Source organism: Nylanderia fulva, unplaced genomic scaffold (genome assembly GCF_048542155.1).
Source record: "Nylanderia fulva isolate GAGA-0341 unplaced genomic scaffold, ASM4854215v1 Scaffold27, whole genome shotgun sequence".
NCBI classification, from domain to species: domain Eukaryota; kingdom Metazoa; phylum Arthropoda; class Insecta; order Hymenoptera; family Formicidae; genus Nylanderia; species Nylanderia fulva.
Window position 1 is genome coordinate 819,640 of NW_028190336.1, and position 21,512 is coordinate 841,151.

Below are 21,512 nucleotides of genomic sequence, written 5' to 3' on the forward strand. Positions count from 1 at the left end.
CTAAAAAATAACTTCATACAAATTGTTACAAATAAAAAAAGAATATTGTCAGCGCAGATGTGGTTTTTACTTTTCACGTGTGTACGTCACCGTATTCATTTTGGCAGCACTGCTAATCAGCTGTTTTGAGATGACAGCTGATGCAGTCATCATCCAGCATCCATCCAGTGCGTTGTACGACGCGATTCGCAATGTAGTGATCAAAGTATCGTGTTAGGTATCTTACTCTAAGAAGAAAAATAATAATTGCCGAAATATGGCCACAAGGAATTTGACAGAGCCCTTCGTTTTGATGCGAAACAACGCTCTGCAGACCAGACACATCTACGCCGAACAGGTGCGTGCTTAACTTAACCTGTATCAAACTCCAAAATGCTGCGCATTTTTCATTTTCGTTCTGCGATTTTCGCACGACAGTCATTCGGTGTCCTTTTTCAGAGTCTTACCGATCGCGTGGCACTGGTGGACTCGGACTCCGGTGGCTCCGACAATGTCGAACTGAAAGGTGTATGCACGGACAGCGGTGCACCGCCTATCTGGGCGGATGCCTTGGAAGAGACGCAGTACGTCTTGAGCAGATTGCGTGTGAAAATAGATAGCTTAATCGAGTTGCACTCCAAGCAACTCACCAGGCCCACCTTGGATGATACGTCTCAGGTTTGTTTGAGTTCCCAGGAACTGTCAATTAGAAATAGCATCACTAACTTAGAAGGCCCTTCTATCGGCAAAAAATATATATCAAGTGAAAAAGTGTTGTCTCTTTTGCATAATAATTACATAATACAAGGCTTTATATTTTACGCAGGAAGAAAGACAAATGGAACAATTGACACGAGAGATTGGACGTACATTCTCTAATGGATATAGACAAGTACAAACAATAAAGTCAGCTGGAAGGCATGAAACTAAGCCTGCTGAACGTCGTTTAGCTGCTAGTGCAGTAATGGCCCTTTCAACTGCTTTACAGGAATTAGGTCTTCGATATAGAGCAGCGCAGAATCATTACTTGACACGTATGTTCTTTTTATATAATTAATAAAAATAAATTTAAAAAAAGTATCTTAATAAGCTGCAGCATATTATTTGTATTATATTTAGTTGTAATAAATTCTTGCAGAAGTGAAATCGAGAGAAGAAAGGAATAGTCTGTTCTTTGCAGAAGATCAGTCTCTTTTAAATAATGTAGCAACTGATTCTTGGTTGACAGAATCAAATGAAGCAACTGCCGATTACTGGCAGAGAAATGAGCAAAGACAGGACTCGGTTTTATTGCAATTAGAGGAACCTGAAGATAGAATGAAATTAGCATTGGAAAGGGAAGAACAAATTGGAAGTATAGTTCAAAGTATAGGAGACTTAAAACACATTTTCAAGGTAAATTATATGCGAAATTATTATAAATACTCATAATTAATAATTAAATTTTACTATAGCAAGTAAAATATATTACAAATATATTCTTCCATCTAAAGTATATATTTTTTCGACATTTATTTCATTTGCTGTCAATAAATAACAATATTGATAAAGTTTCGGATAAAATTCTGGATTTTTATTATGTAGGATCTTGCAGTAATGGTAGAAGATCAGGGTACTATTTTAGATCGGATTGACTATAACATCGAGCAAACGCAAGTGCAAGTACATGAGGGTTATAAACAATTAAAAAAAGCTGATTCATATCAAAAGGCTAATAAAAAATTGTACTGCATTGTTATTCTTGCGGCTTCTATTATATTGCTTAGTTTTCTGTTTATTATATTTAAAACATAGAAGGTACTTATAATTAAAATAAATGTAAAAATATTGATACACTTGTTGGTGTTTATCGTGTTCCACAAAAAAAAAATTAAAATATCTTTATAAAATCTGTTATAATGATGGAAGCTATTTTTTATTAAGACAATATATGCAGTCTTTTCTCAGATGTTAAACCAACAAGGAGATATGTATTCTAAGATTATGGCAGATTTCTGTTTATTTTATTTGTTCCCGAATTAATCTATAAGAAACATTAAACTATGAATGTGGCATTACTATTTTTAATCAATGTTAATTCTCGTTTGTATAAACCAATTTTAATGTATCATATTACATACAATTTAGGTAGTCATTTTTAATTTATACAATATATATTAAAGATAATCATAGATAATTTATGTAATAAATAATTTATTTACTTCTTAACTCTATATTTTTATAGTGGAAAGTTATAAATTATTTTTATTTACATGTGACATCAATAGAAAATACTGCAGTATGACTTTTTATATCTGTATTGTAAACTGTTTTAGATTGTTAAACAATATCATTCCATGAAAATAATAAAAAGATGATTCAATATATATATATATTTGAAAACAGCCGAACATATATACATATGAATTATATGTATATATAATTCATATATATAAGATGAACTATACATAAAATATTACAGACTGTTTTCGAAAATTATTCGGAATATCAACGAAAAAATTTTGAGTTTTTTAAAAATTTGTTAGGATCCTTTACAAGGATAAACAGGTGCTCCATTAGATTATCCAAAAAATAGGGGCCATCTATCTTTTTTTTTTTTTTTTCATTTTTTAACAAAGCCGCATATCTTTTCTTATATACATAAATTGATTTCCTATGTAAAAATATGTATCTACAACCAAATATAATGTGCTTAAAATTTGTTCTATTTAATCTCTTACATTGCAACTTTTTGAACATTGCACCTCCTATATCACAGATTGTATATTAAGTATTTTTGTTATATTTATACGTATGCTTTATATTTCTATCTTATTGTTTATCTAATCAATATATCTTAACTATTGTATCAATAAAACTTCTAAAAATTTCACGCATTTGTTACTAAACTATAAATTAACAGATTTTTCAATGTTTTCTCCAATAACTATTTTTGTGTATACTTCACTCTGCCACTAATATCAAATTTGTTGTATAACATTGTTATGTTAAATACATTAGGCTTATAATATGTAATATATCATACATGTTTATATACAATATGTGTTTGTGTGATATAAAAAGAAACAATATTTTTTTCTTTTAATAGAATATTATTATATAAAAAATATAATAAAAGTACGAAAAAATATAATGTTTTTCTTTTTTTTCTTACTTTTTCATCTTTAAGTAAAATAAACTTAATATAACATAATGTATAAACCGTATATTATAAACAAAATCATATAAACTGCAAACAAGTAAATATTAATTATAAACAATAAGTATATAAATTAAGTATAAATAAGCACTATAGTAAAAAATAAGTAACATTAAATAATAAAAATAATTGCAATATACTTTGTACTAAATAGGTAATATTACTGATGTATAAGATACATTAATAATGGAGTATTAGCCTAAAGGGTAATCACAGCTTATTATTAAGAAATGTAGAGAGATATTACATACAGTAAATTAAAAAGATGTTATGTTAAAAATTAATATACAATCACTAGATTCACTTTGCGAAATTTGTTTACATTTACAAATTGTTAGAAAATAATGCAAAATATAAAAAAATGCACTTTTACATTTAACATAACTGTTTGATTGCTTCAATATATATGTTTCTACACATAAAAATAAAAATTATTAAAAGTACTTCTATAATGTACGTAAGTAGATGCGCATAAAAAATATTTAATTATCCATTAAAGGGATAATTTTTAATATATTTAATAATTTACAAAGAATTTATGTCAAGAATTTCGTTGTCTATTATTCGATTTTTTATAAAACTAATTATAATATGTTATATTTTTATTAATTTCTATATACTTTATGAGTGGCAAATTTGTACAAAGGCTATCTCTGTGAATTCATTAATCATGATATTTGCCAATAGTAATTTTCAATTATAAATGATGAATTATGTAAACTATATTGTTGTGACTATTTACTATAAATAATTTTCTTATCAAATGGAATGTTACGAAGTGCAAATAGATCTAAAACAGATCTAAAAAGCATTTGAATTGCCATTTTTTTCAGCACATCGTTATTCAACGAATAAACACAGATCTCTTTATGTCGACTGTTTTTTTATGAGATATTTCGATGAAACCATTAAATAGGTATAGATTATATATACACTTAAATTTCGATTAAATTTTCTTAGTTTGAAGAGCTATGCTAAGGAATACAAAAATAATTTTAAGTATGTACATATATGAATTTGTTAAATAAGTTTCAGCATTCACACACGAGTTGAGCAGTAGAAGTCACACAATTCTATTGTTTCAATACGCTTGTATATAAAACAGCTTTGCTAAGACACGATCGGTTCGCGTGAACGGCTGACAGATCTCTCAGATGTAGTGCACAAGATATGCGCAAGAATTCCAAGTGCACCGCCCAGAACAAAGCGAACAAAATTGTTGCCGGCTAAAGGTCCCAAAGCATAAAGTCCCTTCGTCGGCGCTTTGATCACTTCGTACGTGAAATCATCAATTTCGATCGGATTCGATTTACTATCAATCGGCTTGTCCGTGAGTTTACCCAGCCCTATACCGTTGCATTCCAAGTACGATAAATCTGGTTTATATCCTAAAATGAAATTATTCAATACGTATATTGCATCCTATGAACTTTATGGTTCTTTTCATACAACATTATATCTTGTATCGATAGAGTTCTAAACTTATAAAAAAATTACTATTTTACAGAGAAAATAATCTCTTTACTTCCCCTAAATTCTCTTTGCTCTATTATCAATTTGTCGGTAATTTTTCTGTTTCATTTCTTATTTAGAGTAATTTTTTATTTATACTTATTATAATTATTAACATTTATAATAATAACAAAAAGTAATTTAGCACATGTTTTAACTTAAAATTTTAAAGTTTAAGATCATTTTATATCATTATTCATGGTTCAATATATATTAAATTAGCTATGATATGAGGAAAAACGATTTTCCTTGCACCATATATGAAACCATTCAGTGTTCAAATAAATGTTTTATATTGTCAGAAATAAAGAAATAATTAGGGTGTCCTGTTTCTGATGGAACATCCCATATATGCTTACCGATAAGTATAGCTGCAACAGACACTTCAAACGTGTGCAGTCGACCGTCTGGAGCGGAAAAGGTAACTGTCCTTCTCGTTGTATTCATATTTTCGTCCTCGCGATTCTCATCGAGACTGACAAGCGTATATCCCGGTAGCGATTTATACAGAGGATAATTTGTACCTCCGTCAGCCATCATCTCGTATACTTTGTGATATTCCGGATATATGGAATTCGGCAACCATTGTAATCGATCGTAACTAGTAGTTATCCTTTCAGCGGTCTCTTTGGTCCATTCGTTAGACGAATGACGGAATGCGTGCAACACGGGTATCCCTCGAAAACGCGCTGCCATAATCGCGTCGGCCGCACTCAAACCAGCTCCAACTACCAATACCGGTAGCATCTGTTCGTCGTTTGAATCAACATCTGTTTCACCTACAATTAGTAATTTCTCAAATGAGACGATAAATCGAAAACAAATTATATAAATTGCGAATAAACAAATTTTATATAATCATGGAAAAAAGATAATCTATAATCATTTACATACCACGTTCGCGGACCAAACGCCCTAATCGCGTCTCGAGATCGTTGAGATCGTGCGTTACCCAGTTGGGATACGTGGTCTCCCCTGGAATGCCTAGATGATTAGATAAATCGGTTGTGCCGGTTGCCAGAACAGCCCTTTTACACCGATATAAAAATCGCTTCCCACTTTTGTTCTCGTATCCGTCCACGATCCAATTGTATCCTCCTTTACTCTCGGGTGAATCAGAATCCGATTTTACCGAAGTAACTGTAGTCCCGCTGCAAAACGAGAATCATTTTGTGAAATGTTTTGCGTCAAATAATAATTAAATAATAAAATTCATACTACAAATATTTTAAACACGTACCATCGAAAGTATTGTTTCAGGCCTTTTCTGCGCACATAATCCTTGTAATAAGCAGCAACAGTGCCTACAGAAATCCGGCTGGACGCCTTGCAAACGCTCAATTTTTCTGGTCGCGTATACGCATCGTTGGTCTCGGATAAAACCGATTCTCGTATTTGTTCCGCCTCGATAAGTTTCTCCCAGTGCCTTAAATCCAGATCGGGGAGAGACATCCATCGGCTCAGACTAATAGTCAACACATTGGGGTCCATAGCCTAGAGATAATCATAATTAAAAATTACTCAATAAAAACATTTGTAATAACAGATAATGATATTGCTTAAACAGATGATTATATTTTTAATTTTATCATTTCCTATTTATCAAGGCTTATTTATATTTACTACGCGCCCAGAAAAACATCCGTGTCTACTTGTTTACGCAAAACTATGTACAGAACAATGGAAAAAAGTCACATTCGATGACACGAACCTGCCAGGCACCTCCGGGCTGGCCCTTGCCGAGGACGACGTGGTCCACAATCCTGTGTTCGGGATACTCGTCGGCGGACCGCCAATCGAGGAGCGAGGCCACGTCGAGGCCGGCGTCGACGCACGGATGCTGCAGATGGTCCATGAGAAGAGCCAACGGTCGACCACCGCCCCTACCCTCGATACCAGATGACAGGCATTCGAGTTTGCAGCGCGTACTGCGCGCTAGACCGCCTCCCTGGGTCCTGCCGGACTTGCCGCATTGACGCCGATTCTTGGCGATCGCGTCATCCGGATCCTCGCTGCCGGTGTTAGTCGTGCAGAACCGCAATCGCGCTGTCAGCATGTCGTCACCGGGATGAGGTTCGCCGGTGTAATAAGGCCAGTTACCCGCAAGCATGTACGACAGGCATATTCCGCTGGGTCCGTTTCCTGAGGATCAAAAAACATTGTGTAAAATCGTATACGATTTTAAGAATTATATATAATTCTTAAAAAAAGGACAATATATATTTTATTTTAATCGTTTTCTCTATTCTCTTTTATTTTTATTTGGGAAAAATTTCTTTTATTTTTATTTGTTCCACACAAGTTTATGAATTTACACTATCGATCTTACAATAAAAAATTCTACTTTCACAGTGAATGTTATATCAATTTCAAACATTGATGATAAATAAAAAAAAAATTCGCCGATCTAGCATAAAATTGGGTAACATGTGCATATAAAGAAATGTCAAAATGCTAAAATTAAGAAGTTTAATTTAAAAATAACAAGATAAATAGATATTTTGTATTTTTTTCACTCAATCTACGGTAAATCAAGATAAAAAATATATATTTTATTATTCCATTTTTTGTATTCCTTTTCCATCCGTTCGTAAAAAATTATTAAATCACTCATGTCAGAAAATAAAGATTTTATTAATAATATTTCGTATACTCACCTATGATGACAACATCTTTATAAATGACATCATTATCATCGATCTTAAATCCGTTCTGCATTTTTTTTGCGTCTTCGATGTAAACGGATTTACTGCGATTCACACTCATCGGTCTGTTCGAGTGCTGTAAAGAGAGTTACAGAACGATGATTACTTTGTTACAAACACGATTACATAATATCGCGTGTACGACATTTTAATAGCACATCAGCACAAAATTGCAGAGTAATGAGATAGTTGAGTCTACCATTTTCCTTGACACCGCGATTAATCTGTAAATTGCGACAGAAATTTCAACATTCATCATCACTTGTAAGTGACAAGACGCTTATCGTTAGCGATTATTTTTTTTCCGTGCATGTAGATAATCTCGCATAATTTCGCACGCATAAATATATAATGAAGTATAGTGGAAAGAAACACAAGAGAGATATTTTTATAATGACTCTTTTGTTGCGATAAGTTAATGAAACAATAAATATCATAAAATATGTAATGCAATAATGTGAAGAAAATATTTACAATAATCCTTGTCGCTTATAAGTTTTAGTAATAAGTCACGATTTAATCAATCATATGAGTTACATACATTTTCAATTGTATCAATAATCGAAAAAAAGATAAGCAAACTACATAGTGTGTGTGAAGTTGGCGTATCATTTTGCGGAAACTCATTATATTTTGAGAGTTCTGACTTTCTTTTTAATAGTTCTGTATCTATAGATGTCGAAGGGAGACGCCAGTCAATATTTAACAGTTCTGCTTATTATAAAGCAGTTCTGATATAGTTCTGGGCATGTGCATTAAGTTTCCAAAAAGTTCTAATAATTAAAACACTTAAAAATTATTATAATTAATTATTTCATCTGTAAAACACTATACGAGAACTGTTTTAGAAAAAACAGAACTCTCGAAAATCGACTGGCGTCTCACCTTTAGAGTCGAAAATAGGCGTTTTACAGATGAAATAATTAATTATAATAATTTTTAAGTGTTTTAATTATTAGAACTTTTTGGAAACTTAATGCACATGCCCAGAACTATACCAAAACTGCTTTATAATAAGCAGAACTGTTAAAAATTGACTGGCGTCTCCCTTCGACATCTATAGATACAGAACTATTAAAAAGAAAGTCAGAACTCTCAAAATATAATGAGTTTCCGCAAAATGATACGCCAACTTCACACACACAACTACGTATGTTATATGAGATTTTTTACGCAATAATCTATTGTACAGTGTGCGAAAAAGCCGATAAGATAAATCGAGACGCTTTTTTTTGAATGACGTTGCGGTTTATAAATGTATACCGTCATAATAAACGATATCAGAAATATCCCTTCGCCGCAATTAATGTGGAAATGTGAATCGTTACGTCATAATGAGGTGTTCACGAATCGTCTCGAACGTATCGATCACGTATTTTTGCGATCCATAAAAATAAACGATAATCAAGCCATAAAGTAAAAGTCGTAATTTTCGTTCTCTCATAAATGACTTTCGTTAACGATGTATATTTTCTACTCTCTAACGCTTAATCGGTTTCGATAACTCAATTATCGTTATATAAATCGATATCTTCTTGCCTATCAAGCATTAAAAACATTTTATAATTACTTTAAAAAATCCAATAAAAAGCCTTTCAAATAAAAAAGAAGATAAAATAAAAGATAAAAAATAAATTTAAAAAGTTTGTAGATAAAAATACAAATATGTAGATACAAAACTATAATAATTATATAATAAATTACTTAGAAAAAATAAAGAATAAATATAGTAGAATATAAGAATTAAATGTTTATTTGTTCGCATTTGCAGATAATTCATTGCATAAAAATGTAGAAAACGTTGTTGAAAAGAGTGTGTATATATAGTTGATAGCATATTTATATATATGGTATACACGATTGAGATCCATTTATGTGCATGGCTTGTTCTTGTCATTACATATCCCGTCGCTTCTACTCGGGATAAACCTGCTCCACAAATAAACGAAGGGAACGTCTCGTTAATTTGTACCGTGTACTATCATGATCCACTTTCATTATGACGCTTATGGGTTAAGAATAGATAGAGCAGCATCACGTATTCGTGAAGATCGTCGGCCGAGACAAGAATTGACAATGATCTAACATAGATTTCATCGTTAGAAGATTCTCATATATTGTTAAACAATATTTATATATTTACATCATCATTGTTAAACAAATTTTTCTACTTAAGCAAAGAAGCTGCTAAAATAAATATTTTAATGGAATTAAAACTGTTCTGCGAAATGATTGCAGGGAAAGATAAAAAAATGAAAGTAAAATTATATATATATATATATATATATATATATATATATATATATATATAAGAGAAATGAAGAATATATATACAGCAGTATAAAACAGTTTTTATTTATCAGATCCATGCGCGGTCCGTCGAGGAAGAAAATGATAGAACTTTCATCGAATTTCTCAGGGGAGTGCGAAGAAATCTTATCGCAAAATCAAAGACATGGTTATTGCGTGCGATATCGATCGATACAATTGACACTGACTGAGTGTGAGGGATTTTCTTAGTCGACAATGAGTCATTATTCACGGCGCGTTACAAATATTCGCGATCAATTTACATATTCTTGCGTATCATCGAGGTGGAAGTGATGGTGACTTTACTGCTCGTTGTATATCTCACGTAGGGGATAAAAGCTGAACATTAATGAACATTGACAATGTAATTTACTGTGAAAATGATGAACATTATTCATGAAAAAAAAAGATATATTTACAAAAATTATTATTGTTATCTATAACGGAGGTAGGCATCCCACAGATATAATACGTCTGAATGAACATTATTAGTATTATCTCGTATCTTATTTATACGTTAGGAATTTCTCATTCCCAGAACGTTCATAAATATTCAGAATTTGATATCTAATATGTTAACCCTAGATAATTTTATCATTACGAAATAATTGTCGCATTGAATTGAATAAGTAACAAAGGTTGACATTGTATACGCGACGAAAAAGTGGGAAATGTGAATGTTTTTTTTTTTGAATAGACGAATTTTTTGCAACTTTTTAATTCGTTTACTTAAGAGTCGAAAATGACTGAAAAAATATAAAATAGGATTGACGTAAACGGAATATAAAGAAAAAAAAGTCGTTCAAAGTCCGTTGAAATTATGAAATATGTAAAGACTCTATGTATTATATTAACGATCGCGCACGAAGTCGATAAGTTACCTGAATGCCTCTTTTTGCGAGATATGTATATATAAGTATAGAACGATGTCTTCGCGTTTAAGTCAACTGGTCACTATTTCCTCGATATATATATAGGTATATATAACATTTATCTAGTTATATATAACATTTATCTAGTTTACGCACGCTGCTATATTTATAAAGAATTTATGTAAACTCTCTATAAAATCGTGATTGAAATTTTAATTACGTATTAAATATCAACAATATGTTGTCTATTACATAAAAATTTACATATACATATATCTATACAACTTACGAAAACTAGATCACATAAATATTAATTATATACGGGAATGTACAGAATGAAACTTTACTTATATGTATCTGATTAATATTTTATCTATGTTTACAAACTTTGTGATCTCAGATGTCCCGTTCTTAAATGTGTCGAAAGCTGTATAAATATTGGTCCATGCGCGAATCCTATCTTATAAAGGTGCGATATCCGATATATATATATATATATATATATATATATTAAAGATATACGCAGTTGAATTCTAAAATCGTTAAATTTAGTATGTTTGTTATTATATAACACACAATTGTATGATTTTGTAATGCAACAAGCGTATCTTCACGACGTCGTAAACAGGTGCGTTTATATATATATATAGTTGTAGGCATATGAAATTCTAACAACGTCGGGACGGCGTCTTCTATTCTTAATCAAAGATTATTCTTAGCAGGAGACCGAGCCTGCACGGAATTCGGTTAAGACACTCACGAAATGTTCGACCGATCAATCAATGAGTGATCATTAACTGATCATCAATTCTAGCATGAGACGATTGATGATTCTTTGTGTATTTGTATCAAAAACATCAATCTCGATGTTTCGCGACATTTACAAGACTTATGTCAAGTTGCCTATAAATGCCTCTTTTCGTGAGATATGTTTAAGTATAAAACAACGATCTTCAAGTCATTATTCCCTCGATATATATAGCATTTATCTAATTTACATTATTTATAAAGAATTTATATAAAATTGTCTATAAAATCGTGATTAAAATTTTAATCACGGTCTCTCGCGAGAATAATTAATCGACACGAATGAAAAGGACTAGAGATCACCTAAGTATTATGCGACAAGTTTTTGAAAAATTAATTTTTTTTCTATGTTTACACACGCATATAGAAGAGTTAGAAATAAGAGAATGCACTTTCTAAAGTCTAAAGTCATATATCTCTTAAAAAGTCGTATATCTTTATCTCTAAAGCAATATATCACAAAGTATACCGGTCTGTTGCACTATCTTTTTCGTGTTCTATCTGTTTCTACCTCTTTTTCCTGTTTTTTTCTTTTCTCGTGTATTCCTTGAATTCCAAAGAAATTAAACAAAAGACGATTTAACTTGGGTAAGTCAGTCGTGGAGTATATTTCACCAGTTACAACTTCTGACCATCGGTTTCAGAATGGTAATCTTCAAAACTACAATCAACTGAGATCAACCTCGAAGAAATTTTTTCGTCTATTTTTTGTGACGTTTCGCAATGTTATAGAGTATTAAAAAATGATATGTATTTATCATAAATCTTTTTTATCCCGTTTTAGATAAAACGACCCGAGAATATTTTATAAATTATCCTCACCTCTAAAAAATTCTATCTCAACTGTTGATTTATATTAAAAATTTATAGATAATATTAAAGATTTTGCGAATAATTGCAAAATTAAATTTTTATACATTATATTTGAGATATGACAATTTGTTAATGTATATTTTGAACATATTCTTTAATAGAATTTTGTTTATGAAATATGTACGGCGCACAAAAAGATATCAATTATAAATCAAACTTATCACTCTTGAATTAAATTGATTAGTTTGAAGAAATGAGTTATTTTGGTTTAGAAAAATATTAATGATAAAAATATATTAATAAAATATACTGATCTAAATCGTAAATCTCTGTTTTAAAAGCTTACATTAGTGTTGCTAAACATGTCTGAGAACAGCTGCTACATAAGTTCGACGTATTTCGACGTCAGAAATTATTTCAACGAAAGATGATGCATGCATAATTTGACTATACCTTTGTTATGCAATACACAAATAATAGGAATAGAAAAAATGATAAGCAAGACTGACTAATGTGTAATTTAATGCATAATTTGAATTTATCTTTCTTATCTTATTCAATCAACAATCGGAAAAATGATAAGCAAAATTTATATGATATATCTTAATGTGAAGTCAATTTGAAATATAATCATTTATTTTATCACAGCCTCTTAAATACTTTCAGATATATAAAGAACTTTGTATGAGCCATTCGAGCTGAGATAAAATAGCTTAAAATTAAAATTTTTTTTTTATTTTTGATTAATGAAATGCTGAATTTATTTGTAATTCAAATATATGTATAATCGAAAACAATGAAAAGATGATGAAAAATATTCCTTTGCGATCGCCAACTTATTTCATTTTTGCAAGTAATTTAATGAATGACATTATTGACATTGGCAACAATTTTTCCATCAGCGTCATTAATAAATAAACCTCAATAAACTTCCTTGATTTTTTAGTGCTATACGATTAAATGGAAATACTCTTATTGATATGTACCAGTAATTATCTGCTGTCGTACACCTATAAATGAAATAAATGCAAATTGAGTGATATCGTGTTAATTATCGGAAAAGGGGGAAAAAATATATCGATGAATGTAAATGCATGCAGTATTTCTAGAATAATGTGATTGATATCGCGCGATGCGTTCAGAAAAATTTGATATCTGCGACGTCGATATCTGCGAAATGTGTACGTCGCTGACGAATATTAATCAATTTCACCGGACGATTCAATAAAATCGTGGGAAGCTTTGGGAACTGTTGGTTCTTATTTGACGCATCAATTATCTCAACGTTTAACCCGCGTTATTATGGGTTAACTTACACAAATTTGCCCGCGGTATATTAATCGTCATATGTTATTACGTTCATTAACCTAATGTATATGAACGTGACTCTATATGATGCCTACGCCACTCTTGTATATATAATTATAATTATAATATTTATCATTCGTGCGCGCGTTTAAGTAATAAGCGAGCAAATATGAATCTTGTGCTGATAAATCATTTCTATATTAATTTCATTAGATCAGATTACGTTAGATTGTAATTTTAATTAAATCGAGCATATTTCTCAATTAATATAATTTGCAGAAAAAAATTCGTACATTAAAATTTATTCGTAAATTTGAGCCAATTTATATACTATCTTTGCGCGAATTCACTTCTTCACAAGTTTCTCGCTTTCATTTCACGTATCACCGTTTTATGAATCCTCCATGAGAGACAAGAGTTATCGGAGCTTTCAGTGCGCGTGCCAACTTCACGAGAATCATCTCAAAAGTCATCTCAAATTTCGGTCAATGGCAAATGTAAGTAATACATACTTTGCAGAACTTCGCGCAGCGTATATATGTAGTTGCGTTCTTGCTGCAAAGCTCGATAGTTATATAATGCACACGTTCGTTACATTCATCTTTTACAGCGTATAAGATGCATTATTATGTCGTTGTAATGTTGCAACATGATACAGCGCGATTCGCAAAGTACTCGCGTATTTCAACGTACTGTGAATACATTATTCAAATTTGTTCATTTTCAATCGGAAAGATGCACATAACTTTATTATATCTATTATATCGCATCTATATCTTTTTGATTTTATTTCTCACAATTGAACAAGATTTAACTGATGACTTAATGTTCTCGCGATTTATGTGATGAAATTATTATTAAGAATTTATTTGAATATTATTTTATTTGATGTCGAATATAATATTATATATCATATATACAATTAATATTTTATATATCATATTATATTTGAAAGACTTTTTTTGCGATAAGCTTGATAGGAAAATTAGTCGTGCCTCCAAATGTTTCTTTTTCTTATTCCAATATCTTGCTATTCGATTATTATTAATAAGTATTTCATAAAATTACGAAATACTTGAGAGCATAAATTAATACACATAGCACAAAAGCTTCAATATCTCGATAATCTTATTGTGCAACAAACAACTCCGATAAATCTCGAGTTTGAGATTGAATCATTCTTACAAATCATCGTTTGTTCTCACACCTGAGAGCACAATACATGTTTTACCGTAATTCCGTAAAGATTAGTGTGTCTTAGTTTATGAAATATAAATTAGAATTTTGGCATAAATAAAAAAAAATTGTATTGAAAGTAGTCATAATTTTTTGATGAAAATTCCTCACGCAAACCACACATCTTTTGAATATTTGCCAATTTCGATGAACTAAAATAGACGCGCAATTAAATTCTACCTATCAAGGTGATAAATTTACACCCGTCGGTCGTTGGCTTCTATAATGAAATCTTGTGGAGCCAAAATGAAATTATGATTAGATACAATTTCAGTTTTGAGAAATTTCCCTAAAAATATATATTTATAATATTATATCACGCATTTATTATACATATATGACGCAGATTAAATTATAGGTAAATGATACGTTTACGCATAATGTATTTTATTCTTGTTGATATCACGATTGTTGAATGAAACATTAACTCTAAGATATATGTATAGGTATATAAAATAATATAAAATTTGTGTTATTGATATCATTACAATTTGAGAGTATTGATATTAAAATATTAATAAAAATTATATCAAATTTCTAATTTCACATATACTTAAATGTTAATATTGACATCTCATCATTTAATTTCAATATACGATCAGAAGTTTAATATTGATAACGTTAATTCTCATTTCACAATTAGATTAAATGTTTCCGTTCTTACGAAATATAAAACTTTTCTCGTTCTCGAAAAGTTCCTCAGGTAGACTGATGAATTAAATGCCATCGCATGCTCCGTTCAATGCACCGACAATTACGTTACGAAATGCTATATACATATATATCGAAAAGAGAGCACGTGATCAAATTATATCGCGAGAGTGGAATTTCTCGTGAGTATCGGAAAATAATTTTTTCGCGATAATTAATTTATTTATCCTTCAATCTACCGGATTACGTATATAATTTATAATAATGTCTGCGCGATTTGAATAAACAGATGAATTGCTGGAGTGGTACTTTGCCATTACGATATTAATCCTAAAGGGTAAAAGTAAACTTGTAACGTAAAATGTGCATACGTAATAGGATCTTATAAAAACAATTTTTAATTAAATTTTTATTTTATTTCTAATTAATAAGTATGATCGTTTTCCAAATTAATTTTCTGTTTATACATATATGAATTTAATAAATTTTTAAGTATGAAAAATAAAGATTTTTCTCTGTCACGTATCTTAAGATAAAATATGAAAAACTTTTGAAAAAATTTTTTTGATACAATTTGCGTCACGCGAATCGCAACAAAGATCTTAGAAAGTTCCGTGACGTATGCGCAACACGTTTTTCCCATTTCCTTTTTATTTTCCAACCGTCAATCATACTGTCACTTTATATCTTCTTCGATATTCAGACGGATATAATTGCGGATCGATAAAATAACTAAATTGCTGTCCACGACGTAGCTGTTTCTCATGTAGAACGTCAAAAGAATCGCGCGTGTGTAAATCCTTAAAGAAAAAAAAGAATCGGAAAAAATATTACAAAAATATAATTACCATACTCGTTCTGTCTGTTCAATACGCCGATTTTCCTGCCGCTGCTCTACACTATTGTAACCGATTACCAAAGAACGCGCAACCTTCGTCGGTCGGACAATGATTTCCGGAGCAAGAATCACGACGGTGTAAAGTTGCTCCTCACCCGGCGACGGTCGGCGTCGTACTGAAACGTGCACGCTACACACGATCGCTTTTTCCGCGGAAGCGGACGCGTATTCGAAGGCCGCGCGATGAATGGCGATTTCAGCCGCGAGATATTAATCCTCTCGCGGTATATGACCGTCATGGTACGATGCATTTGCGATACAACTTTCCTATAATTAGTAGTTTTTCTCCACATTCTAGAAAATTAGATTTCGCAGAAGAAATCATAGAGATAGAGATAGAGATAGAGAGAGAGAAAGAGAGATGACAAAAAAAAAGAAATCACATTCTGTAATTATTATGTAGATAAAAAATTATAATACATCATATTCAGATATGAATATTATATCATAATAATTATTAATAAAGAAAAATATTAAATATAATAATTATAATAATAATATAATAATTATAATAATAATATAATAATTATATTAATAATATAATAATTATATATATTATATATATATATATATATATAATAATTATTATTATAATATTAAAGAATTATTTGTGTAAACCTAATTAGTAAAATGTGTTGTGGCACAAATATACAATGCAATAATAATATATAAGTAGTATAAGTAAAGCATCTCTATACGTCAGCTTATTGTTAGATATTTTATCTTTCGCAATTAATTTTCGCCTGAAAATTTTATTATTGATAAAATGATATTCAGAAATAATGTGACTAATCCTAGGTAATAAAAAACCCCGTTTTTTTTCTCATCGAGATATAGCTTCATTATAATATGCGACAGGTACGTATCGAAAGAGTTAATGTATTCGAATGTTGACCGCGGTCTCCGTTATTATTTGTAATTAATGCTGACTATAAACGGTTTTAATTTTATATATATGTATACAGGGTGTCTGACATAAAGTGTCACACTGATAATATACAAGTAGATCTTGTCATTTGGAGACGATTTTTTCTCAACAAAAATGTCGAAGGAGGTCAACATTTTTTGCATGTTCCCAACTTTTGCCATCATGTATCTTTATAACTAAACTTTATATTAAAATTTTATTAAAGTAAACTCTACTTAAAATTAATTGGAGAATGTGATTTTGTTAATACTTTATTTCCACAAGCCTGAGTTTGCGAAAAACCCTTTATTTTCAATCGCTTATAACTCGAAAATGATTGACGTCTCAAGGTTTTTACCGAGGAAAAATTGTCTCCAAATAAAAACATCTACCTATATATTTTCAGTGTGACACCTTATGTCAGACACCCTGTATATAGCAGAAATTTTATATATAAATATTTTTTCTGCTAAATATATATATATATTTAGCAGAAAAAAGCTTATTGCGATGTATTTCTGCGAAAAACAGATGACATTTCTGCCAAGTTACAATGTTACATCGCGAAATTATGTTACATCTTCCCTACATTATATATATTGGTCGTTCCTTATCGATCCAAGCTATCCGCATACGACATCGATAAAAAGATAGCCGGGACAAACGGTGTTAAAAGTTAAATAGCATCACCCTTACACAGCGCCCCATTTTTTCTGTAACCTACAAGGAAAATTGCACCCCAGCTATAACTTCGATCTTCAAAATATTGAATATTTCTTTGAAACTAAAGTCCTCCATTAGAGCGAGCTAATAAAAATAATTCACAAATGGTGTGAACTAACTATTTATATTTTTTTAAATTAATTCAAGATTTTCGAGTACTTGTAATATGAAAATTGATATTACTGACTTCTTGACGTCATAACATTAGAACGCAACAAAAAAAATCCGATATCTTTTACGCAAGAAATAAGGGCTTACGATTCTTTTCCAATATATATCAGATTCTTTGATAACATAAGCCTTTAAACCTTACACAAAAGTAGACTTTTATAATTAATTTTTAAAATTAATCTTTTGCATATATAAATGGAACTAAAAAAATATATATACTTTATAGATATAACAGGAGAAAATAAATGATATATGCAATATAGACAAAACTCGTTAATTTTTGTACAAAATATAACTTATATAAAAGCTGTGAATTGAAGTTATTGAGATAAAAAAGTATCATTTTTTTTTTGCACAATATATCAGTAAAATAAATTCGAAAGAGATTACAATAAAATTTAATGAGTTTCATCTCTTCGGGTGTGAGTCAGACAAGTCTGGATACTTTTATTGCGTCGTGTTTTCAAGTATATTCGACCACAAGGTTATCAAATTATCACGATGTCTAAGTATATCTTCTAGCATTAATGAACGAGTTGACCAAATTGTGAAATTAGAAAAAAAACTCAGAAGAAGAGAAAGAAAAAATATAATCAATATTATTATTTGAAGCAAACGTCGCAACTAATTAAAATATCTAATAAAATTTTGCGAGTAAAAATATATTTGAATGTGAAATAATGTTCTGTTTAATAACAGATTTTGATTTAATATTTCTTAATTACCGAGCAATAATTCATGTATATGATAAATGCAAATGTGTGACATTAATTATTATAAACGTTGATTATTAATTATTAAACTACGTCGATCGAGGAACCTAAACATCTCCCTATCTAGCTGAAATAATTCGCGTAATATATGACAAAAGTTACAAATTAATAATTCTTTAGTTCTTTATTAGAAATTTAATAATTAATTGTTTGCGAAAATACCTCGAGAAAAAGAAATATTGATATCAATAAGCTATAAATAGAAAATAAAAATAATTTTTTCATGAGTAATTTTTACCAATCATTTAGTTGCTAGATTTAATTGATCAATTTATTTATTAACTTAAACAGTTTATTTCTTGTGACTATTAGTCCGTATAACTACGCAATAAACGTAAGGTTTAGTAAATTAAGGTTATTTAATTTTACACACAGTGTATAAATAAAGCTTACGCTCTTCTGTCATAGTTAATGAATTATTTCCAGATATTATAGAAAATTGCGTAACGTAACTAGAACCATCATGGAAGAGCCGTCTATATTCCGAAATTAGATCAACTGTGCATATATATGCATATTCAAACGCGCGCGCAGTAGAATATTCAATTACTATCCAGTAGATATATATCCTGATTCTCTATCACACATATCACATATTTCTGATATCTTTAAATTAAATTTCCCTTAAAATTTAACAGACACTTTTTATTCGTAATTTATTGCAAATAATATATTTTTAATGAGACCCGACAGAGATATGTATATAATAAATCATACATGCATACATATATATGTGCAAATATATCGCAACATAGATATAAACATGTACATATACTGCTCTGTTATTTTTTATGTAGCTATATATATACCGATAATTTTGCGATAACTGCTTATTAAAACAATGCGATATAATTATATCGCTCACTGATGTCTATTAATTAATATAATCAGGCATTTGTAAAATTATAAAAAAAAGATTACGATGCTTATTTTAGACAATAAGAATAAATAAAAAATTTGAAATAATGTGCGCAAGAAAATTGCACACTTGAAAATTGCATTATAAACTTCGATTTTTGATAATTTATAATTTAATTTACACAACTGTTTTTGAAATTGGAAATCACATTTTTTAGCTACAAAGTAAATATCAAGCAGCAAAGACTAGAAATATAATCTATATTGTTAAATTCAGGATTAAAATTACGATGATAAATTCTATCGAATCTCTCTCGTGGAATCGAATTACGTGAGAATCGATTTATCGCAAAAAAACAAGAGTCGAATTACATTAGACTGCGTACAATAGAAAAAATATTCGGAACAAAAATTAAATATTGGGGGAATAGGAATTATTTTAAAATAATAAAATCCAAAAAATTGATATAGAAAATACAAATTCGAGTATAAAGGGTTCTAGTTTATTAGCCCTTACTAGTCTTTTATATCTTTTGTATATATATATATAAATCTTTTTGATTTTATTATTTTAAAATAATTCTTATTCCTAATATTTAATATTTATTTCTAATATTATCTTTATTGTATGCAAGGCTTTAGCTTTTCATTTGCTGAATATTTTATCAAATTGTGCAAATATTATATATACATTCAACATAATTTTCTATAATTATAAAAGAAAAACCATTATGAAATTTGTAATTTCATCATTTAATAAAAAAAACTAATGAAAAACGCAAATTGTTAAAAATGAATATATATTAGAAATTTTTATATTTTTCGGGAAAATTTATATATATTTATGTGCGTCTCGAATGAATTTTTATTTTCATTTCTCACATTATTCCTCCAATTTTTTTTAGATACGGCTTTCTTTTTATATTATATTTTATGTCATAATTTTTATATATAAATACTTTACATGATCATATTCGTAAATATATTGCTAATATTATATAATAATCCATGTCACTTGCTAATAATATATAATATATATATTATTAATTATGCAAATCATATTATATATATTCGATCACATTCGATTCATTATCGAAACAACATTATTTGTCAATTTTTTCAATACATGTGTATATATCATCAATTACGGAAGTGATAGATTAATGACATTTGATGACTATATCGATTATTCCGAGACGATATAAAATGATCTATTGAATTACCTGGTCTGTCCAGCATGCAGCATCATCGTGTCTAATCCGGGTTGCAGACCCTGATCCGATATGTCGCGCGGAAGTTCCTCTGGACATTCATGCGGCGAACATTTTCGGTGAGATTGCCAGACTGCCGAGAGACGTTTTCGTGTATCATGATGAGACGAAGAACGGCCAATCGGTCGTGAAGTGAGGGTTGCAATGCACCTGGTGAACGCGCTTATATCGCGATTATCGTTGCACGCGGTTGCGGCGACCGACGACTGACTTCACTCGATTCCGGCCGTGCGAGACGAAAAAGTGACTTTGCTGGATCTACTCGCGAAATCGCGCGATCAACGTCGTCCTCGTTCCCCGGGCGCAGTGCTTTAAATTCCGAGACCGTCGTCGTCGACACACCTCGTCCCAGCCATTGATTTTCCTATGTTCCGCTGCGGGATTACGTGCTTCTCGCCCCCGATGTGTACACACTGCTGGATGCGGCTTGAATGTAGTCGCAGGCGCCGCTGCGTCAGCGAGCTTTCGCGCCCTCAGCGCCATCTGTCGGTGGAATTTGGAACATTTTCTCTGAACTCT

The 21,512-nt window shown here is 30.3% G+C and overlaps 2 protein-coding genes across 3 annotated transcripts; one reads left to right on the forward strand and one right to left on the reverse strand.

Annotated features, from left to right (window-relative positions):
* The first annotated feature begins 5 nt into the window (after positions 1-5).
* Syx16 (syntaxin 16) lies at positions 6-2,691 on the forward strand. Its single transcript, XM_029303506.2, has 5 exons — positions 6-337; positions 439-657; positions 806-1,013; positions 1,118-1,374; positions 1,564-2,691. The coding sequence occupies exons 1-5, from the start codon at positions 257-259 to the stop codon at positions 1,771-1,773; spliced, it is 975 nt and encodes a 324-aa protein (XP_029159339.1). The 5' UTR covers positions 6-256; the 3' UTR covers positions 1,774-2,691.
* LOC114931503 (oxidative stress-induced growth inhibitor 1) lies at positions 2,533-21,427 on the reverse strand. 2 transcript variants are annotated; one of them, XM_029303583.2, is made up of 7 exons: positions 20,946-21,427; positions 7,348-7,471; positions 6,402-6,832; positions 5,931-6,184; positions 5,585-5,841; positions 5,050-5,469; positions 2,533-4,566 (listed from the first exon to the last, which is right to left on the reverse strand). In XM_029303583.2, the coding sequence occupies exons 1-7, from the start codon at positions 21,030-21,032 to the stop codon at positions 4,289-4,291; spliced, it is 1,851 nt and encodes a 616-aa protein (XP_029159416.1). In that variant the 5' UTR covers positions 21,033-21,427; the 3' UTR covers positions 2,533-4,288. The 2 variants fall into 2 exon arrangements, with proteins under 2 accessions (XP_029159416.1, XP_029159417.1); XM_029303584.2 differs by lacking the exon at positions 20,946-21,427 and adding an exon at positions 16,241-16,416.
* Between the last annotated feature and the right edge of the window lie 85 nt (positions 21,428-21,512).

Excerpts from the sequence above, each read along its gene's own strand:
- LOC114931503 (XM_029303583.2), bottom strand. The coding sequence starts at position 21,032 with ATGTCCAGAGGAACTTCCGCGCGACATATCGGATCAGGGTCTGCAACC. Across the intron at positions 6,833-7,347 it reads TAAAGATGTTGTCATCATAG|GAAACGGACCCAGCGGAATA; the intron begins GTGAGTATACGA and ends TTTGATCCTCAG. Across the intron at positions 6,185-6,401 it reads AGCCCGGAGGTGCCTGGCAG|GCTATGGACCCCAATGTGTT; the intron begins GTTCGTGTCATC and ends GATTATCTCTAG.
- Syx16 (XM_029303506.2), top strand. The coding sequence starts at position 257 with ATGGCCACAAGGAATTTGACAGAGCCCTTCGTTTTGATGCGAAACAAC. Across the intron at positions 338-438 it reads GACACATCTACGCCGAACAG|AGTCTTACCGATCGCGTGGC; the intron begins GTGCGTGCTTAA and ends GTCCTTTTTCAG. Across the intron at positions 1,375-1,563 it reads ACTTAAAACACATTTTCAAG|GATCTTGCAGTAATGGTAGA; the intron begins GTAAATTATATG and ends TTTATTATGTAG.